Here is a 6,906-nt window from a genome sequence, read left to right on the forward strand (position 1 = left end):
CAGTTCAGACTAATAAGAGAAACACACAGGCACACAGCCAAATAGCATACAAACACATTTTAGTTTGACAGGGAACTGCAAACAGACCCCTCAGATTTTTTATTACTATTATGATCCACTTCCATCACCTCACCAAATAAATAAAGTTTTTTTCTGGTACAGAAGTCATACCCAGTAGTAGGCTAGTACATATATATTGTGAAGATTGAACATAGTGGAATCGTTCCCCTTGATCATATCATCCATTAAGTGTCGGGAAGACAGGAGGCCAGATCATCATAAGAGGACTGATACGAATGTGGCCATACCAATGCAAATGACCAGAATCACGTTGATCGTACACCTTCTGAACCACCCTGGTCCTGAGATCAACATAAAGGACAGCACCGCTTGCTGCATGATTCAAGAATGCAAACTCCGCATTATCCCCAACTGCAATAATGTCAAGAGAACCTCCAACCCGCCTTTCACCCACAGCATTTTTCCATGCCTCATGGACACAAAACGTGTCCACCAACAGCCAACCACCTGCACCATAGTCGTCGCCCCTAAGCTTATGGAGCCATATACTGACCTGAAACCCTTGTACATTGACAAGATATATGCCGGAATCCGCATGTGAGAGCATGAAATTGCTCCCTACTACTCCATGTGGGTGCTCAAGGATGAACAAGCGTGCCGCCGCCAAATCCAGCCCGAGGGTGTACCCAACGCCGATTGCCGTGAAGATCTTGCCATGGACGGGGCACACCATATGCTTAAGGCCGGTTACCGGACACGGGAGCTCTATCTCTGTCGCGGCGGTGCTAGGGACGCCCCATCCGCCGGATCCGAGGACGTACACCTCTGCGGAGACCTTTCGCCCAGCCCTCCAGAGACGCACGAAGGTGATGCCGTCGCGGCCCCCGTCCTCGGGCAGGTAGATCCACCAATTGAGGTGGGCGTGGTCATTATGGGGCAGCAGGGTTGGAATCGGAGGGAGGACCAGTTCGGAGTCCCCGGCGAGGAGCGGTGACACGAGGGCGTACTTCCACCCGGTGTCGTCCAAGAATATGGAGATGAGGCGGCCGTTCCGGCAGTGGATATACTGGCGTCTGCGGGCCAAGGCGTTGTCGCAGGAGGAGGCTGCGCGGCTCGAGATAGCGGCGAGCTCCGGTTGCAGTGGGAACAGCACTAACTGAGACCTGCCTCTTCACAAAAAAAAAAAAAAAAAAAAAAAACTGAGACCTGCCGACGTAGCCGATGTAGAAGCCGAGGAGGCGGGGTGGGTGGCGCTCACGGAAGCGGCGGAGGAAGGCCGGGTCGGAGGCGTGGAGGAGCCACCGCTTGGAGACGAGGGCGGCGCGGACAAGGTAGTGGGGAAAGCCGAGGCGGAGGAGGATCTCACGGAGGAGATCGCCGTTGCCGATCACCGCGGCCACCGATGCGGCCGCCAGAGTCCGTCCGTGGCCTTCCATATTTTGGGGGATTTTGCAGGATCGGACGAGGGACGAGGGTTTCTTTTTCTTTGACAACTGTGAGACGAGGTTTAGGAGCGAAGCGGAGAGATTTTTGAGCGAAGAGACGTGGCAAAGCATAGGCCCCACCTTTTAGTTTTGACTCGTTTTTTCTACCACGGTACCACCGACGTTGGTTCGTTAAGCATCTTTACTTTTTTTTCTTCCGATTTTACCCCTAGATCGCTAGATTATATACACAGTTTTACCACCGCTAAGTTGAAAACGGTTCGCTCCGTCTATTCGGCTGTGCTTGGTTGGCATGGGCTTCGTTCTGCGCGACCGGTATGGCCTGATAACTGATCGAACGGCCCAATCACCATCACCAGCAAGGCCGCTTTGTTCCGTACTTCACAAAAGAATTGGTAGGCAACCATCCATCTAAAGGTATAATAGAGACACCCTCATGGGACATCCAGGTAAATTAGATTTAACTAGCCATTCATTTTACCTTCACTGAATCTGAGCCGTCCCATTTTTTTACCGCGGTGATATAAAAGGGGAATTCCACGGACGAAACCCTAGCCAGCAGCCCCCGATCCCGTGTGAGCTTTGTCCTCGCCAGTGGCGGCGACTCTCTCCTGCCTCCCCTCTCCCGCTCGTTCCCGTGCTCTCTCCTCCACGAATCACCCTTCGGCCGATTTCCCGTCATCGTCGTGGCCGGTCGGGAGAAGCGCGGGCCTGGGCGCGAGGCAGCACGAGCGGGGCATCGGCCTTGGCGCGAGCTGCGTGCAGCACGAGCGCGACGCCGGCCGTCGACGCAAGCCCCGTGTCCGGCACGAGCGGGACATAAGATTTGTGGAGGCGTCCGTCGGTCCTGCTAATGGCAAAGAAGAGGAAGGGGCGGGATGTCGATCTCTGCCATGGATGCGCTATTGGAGGTGGCCAAGGAGGCTCCCACTTCTACGTCATGGACTCCTTCAGCAGATCCAGTGGTAGGACAGTCCGCATTCTCCTTCATCTCTTAAATTTTTCTTGAGCTGCTCATAGTGAATTTTGTGCATGATTCCTCATCCCCCTTGCACCAAATTTTTGACAATGGATCTGTTTTGCTTACTCGATATTTGTTCCGTTGATAAACATAGGTAATCTGGTGTAATATATATTACAAATTGCAGGAGGAAGATGTAAAGGCATCCATGTGAGTTATATTCTCACGGCTTCTCTTATGTTGTTTTTCCTCATTTTGTTTTGCAATTGCAGTATCTTCATCTTTGATGGCTTTATATTGGAAAAATCATGCCTCTTTTTTACATATCGGACCTGGGTTGCTAACCAATCTGTTAGACATAGACACATCATTTTATATGAGATGGTTCATCCTCTGTTGGCTCTGTTTGTTAGTTGCATCATCAACATGCCCGTTGCCGCTGCATCCATGACAACGGCCACATTAAATCTTCCTTTGGTATGCCACGTTGTTGAACAAATGAAGTTTCTTATTCATTTTTCTACCTCGTGCAGTTCAGCAGCACTAGTAAAAATGATCTGTTCTTGCGGTGGATTTGTATGAAATTCATTCTACACATGATATTTTTTATATGAGAACTATTGCTTTGATTGCACCTGGTGCTTGAATTGAGGTTTATTTTGTCTTCCTAATGATATGGAAGATGGTCAGGATTCATCCCCGCTAATTGTAGGTGGATCAATTTGTACTTAGGGCGTGTTCGGGAACCCTCTCGCTTCGCAAAACTCCTCCGATCCGGCTTCACATAGCGACTCCAGCGTCCCGAATGGAGCAGGAAACGTTCGGCGCGCTCCACCCTTCGGCTGGGCCGGGAAGCCCGTTTCTTCTTGACCGGCCTGCTTCTGGACATGTTCAGAAGGATGAAATTGAGCCCAACAAGCTATATTCACTGGTCATCTTCTTCAAGCACCTGGTCGTCTTCTCCAAGCCCCCAGCCGATTGATACGTCTCAAACGTATCTATAATTTCTTATGTTCCATGCTACTTTTATGATGATACTCACATGTTTTATACACATTATATATCATTATTATGCATTTTCCGGCACTAACCTATTGACGAGATGCCGAAGAGCCGATTCTTTGTTTTCTGCTGTTTTTGGTTTCAGAAATCCTACAAAGGAAATATTCTCGGAATTGGACGAAATCAACGCCCAGGGGCTTATTTTTCCACGAAGCTTCCAGAAGACCGAGGGAGATACGAAGTGGGGCCACGAGGTGACGCCACACTAGGGCGGCGCGGCCAGGCTTGGACCCACGCGGCCCTAGCGTGTGGGTCCCTCGTGACGCCCCCTGACCTCCCCTTCCGCCTACTTAAAGCCTTCGTCGCGAAACCCCCAGTACCGAGATCCACGATACGGAAAACCTTCCAGAGACGCAGCCGCCGCCAATCCCATCTCAGGGGATTCAGGAGATCGCCTCCGGCACCCTGCCGGAGAGGAGAATCATCTCCCGGAGGGCTCTTCATCGCCATGATCGCCTCCGGATCGATGTGTGAGTAGTTCACCCCTGGACTATGAGTCCATAGCAGTAGCTAGATGGTTGTCTTCTCCTCATTGTGCTATCATGTTAGATCTTGTGAGCTGCCTATCATGATCAAGCTCATCTATTTGTAATGCTACATGTTGTGTTTGTTGGGATCCGATGAATATTGAATACTATGTCAAGTTGATTATCAATCTATCATATATGTTGTTTATGTTCTTGCATGCTCTCCGTTGCTAGTAGAGGCTCTGGCCAAGTTGATACTTGTAACTCCAAGAGGGAGTATTTATGCTCGATAGTGGGTTCATGCCTCCATTGAATCTGGGACAGTGACAGAAAGTTCTAAGGTTGTGGATGTGCTGTTGCCACTAGGGATAAAACATCAATGCTTTGTCTAAGGATATTTGTGTTGATCACATTACGCACCATACTTAATGCAATTGTCTGTTGTTTGCAACTTAATACCGGAAGGGGTTCAGATGATAACCTGAAAGTGGACTATTTAGGCATAGATGCATGCTGGATAGCGGTCTATGTACTTTGTCGTAATGCCCTGATTAAATCTCATAGTACTCATCATGATATATGTATGTGCATTGTTATGCCTTCTTTATTTGTCAATTGCCCAACTGTAATTCGTTCACCCAACATGCTATTTATCTTATGGGAGAGACACCACTAGTGAACTGTGGACCCCGGTCCATTCTTTACATATGAAATACAATCTACTGCAATACTTGTTCTTTACTGTTCTTCGCAAACAAACATCATCTTCCACACTATACATCTAATCCTTTGTTTTCAGCAAGCCGGTGAGATTGACAACCTCACTGTTACGTTGGGGCAAAGTACTTTGATTGTGTTGTGCAGGTTCCACGTTGGCGCCGGAATCCCTGGTGTTGCGCCGCACTACACTTCGCCGCCATCAACCTTCAACGTGCTTCTTGGCTCCTACTGGTTTGATAAACCTTGGTTTCTTTCTGAGGGAAAACTTGCTACTGTACGCATCACACCTTCCTCTTGGGGTTCCCAACGGACGTGTGTTAACTGCACGCATCAAGCTCTTTTTCTGGCGCCGTTGCCGGGGAGATCAAGACACGCTGCAAGGGGAGTCTCCACTTCCAATCTCTTTACTTTGTTTTTGTCTTGTCTTGCTTTATTTTATTTACTACTTTGTTTGCTGCACTAAAACAAAACACAACAAAAATTAGTTGCTAGCTTTACTTTATTTACTATCTTGTTTGCGTTCTCTATATTAAAAACACAAAAAATTAGTTACTTGCATTTACTTTATCTAGTTTGCTTTATTTACTATTGCTAAAATGAATACTCCTGAAAACACTAAGTTGTGTGACTTCACAAACACTAATAATAATGATTTCTTATGCACACCTATTGCTCCACCTGCTACTGCAGCAGAATTCTTTGAAATTAAACCTGCTTTACTAAATCTTGTTATGAGAGAGCAATTTTCTGGTGTTAGTTCTGATGATGCTGCTGCCCATCTTAACAATTTTGTTGAACTATGTGAAATGCAAAAGTATAAGGATGTAGATGGTGACATTATAAAATTAAAATTGTTTCCTTTCTCATTAAGAGGAAGAGCTAAAGATTGGTTGCTATCTTTGCCTAAGAATAGTATTGATTCATGGACTAAATGTAAAGATGCTTTCATTGGTAGATATTATCCTCCTGCTAAAATTATATCTTTGAGAAGTAGCATAATGAATTTTAAGCAATTAGATAATGAACATGTTGCTCAAGCATGGGAGAGAATGAAATCTTTGGTAAAGAATTGCCCAACCCATGGACTGACTACTTGGATGATCATCCAAACCTTCTATGCAGGATTGAATTTTTCTTCGCGGAACCTATTGGATTCAGCTGCTGGAGGTACCTTTATGTCCATCACCTTGGGGGCGGCTACAAAGCTTCTTGATGATATGATGGTCAATTACTCTGAATGGCACACGGAAAGGGCTCCACAAGGTAAGAAGGTAAATTCTGTCGAAGAAATCTCCTCCTTGAGTGATAAGATTGATGTGATTATGTCTATGCTTGTGAATGGTAGATCTAATGTTGATCCAAATAATATTCCATTAGCTTCATTGGTTGCCCAAGAAGAACATGTTGATGTGAACTTCATTAAAAATAATAATTTCAACAACAATGCTTATAGGAATAATTCTGGTAACAACTATAGGCCATATCCTTCTGCTAATGGTAATGGTTATGGTAATTCTTATGGAAATTCTTACAACAATAATAGGAGTGTACCCCCTGGTCTTGAAGCCATGCTTAAAGAATTTATTAGTACACAAACTGCTTTTAACAAATCTGTTGAGGAAAAGCTTGATAAAATTGATATTCTTGCTTCTATGGTTGATAGACTTGCCTCTGATGTTGATCTTTTAAAATTGAAAGTTATGCCTAATAAGGATAATGATAATAAGATTGTTACTACAGCAAACTCCATCCAAGTTAGAATTAATGAGAATATAAGATTGATGGCTGAATTGCATGCTAGGTGGGAAAGAGAAGAAAACGAAAAACTTGCTAAAGAGAATAATGTAGCTAAAGTTTGGACTATTACCACCACTAGTAATGATAATGATTCACATGTTGCTACACATCCTACTATCAATGGTAAAATAATTGGTGTTGGCAATGTTTCTACTCCTAGTGCAAAGCGTGCAAAATTACCTGAAATTGCTAAAACTGCTGAAACTGCTTGTGATAAAACTGCTGAATTTTTTTTCCAATATTGGGGACAATGATCCTATTGCTGTAGATCATAATGGTTTAGATTTTGATGATTGTCACATCTCTGAAGTTATAAAGTTCTTACAAAAACTTGCTAGAAGTCCTAATGCTAGTGCTATAAATTTGGTCTTTACAAAACATATTACAAATGCTCTCATAAAAGCTAGAGAAGAGAAACTAAAACTTGGAATTT

General features: G+C 45.2%; 1 protein-coding gene across 1 annotated transcript; it reads right to left on the minus strand.

Moving 5' to 3' along the window:
- Positions 1-238: 238 nt before the first annotated feature.
- On the minus strand, positions 239-1,457 carry LOC127340332 (uncharacterized). The gene is made up of 2 exons (XM_051366099.1): positions 1,228-1,457; positions 239-1,184 (listed from the first exon to the last, which is right to left on the minus strand). Exons 1-2 carry the CDS (start codon positions 1,455-1,457, stop codon positions 239-241), a joined length of 1,176 nt encoding a protein of 391 aa, XP_051222059.1.
- Between the last annotated feature and the right edge of the window lie 5,449 nt (positions 1,458-6,906).

This window comes from Lolium perenne, chromosome 3 (assembly GCF_019359855.2).
Source record: "Lolium perenne isolate Kyuss_39 chromosome 3, Kyuss_2.0, whole genome shotgun sequence".
Lineage (NCBI taxonomy): Eukaryota > Viridiplantae > Streptophyta > Magnoliopsida > Poales > Poaceae > Lolium > Lolium perenne.

Bases quoted from the DNA above. Each gene is read 5' to 3' on its own strand.
- LOC127340332 (XM_051366099.1), bottom strand. From the start codon at position 1,457: ATGGAAGGCCACGGACGGACTCTGGCGGCCGCATCGGTGGCCGCGGTG. The intron at 1,185-1,227 runs GTCTCAGTTTTT...GTGAAGAGGCAG, and splicing joins TACATCGGCTACGTCGGCAG to GTCTCAGTTAGTGCTGTTCC.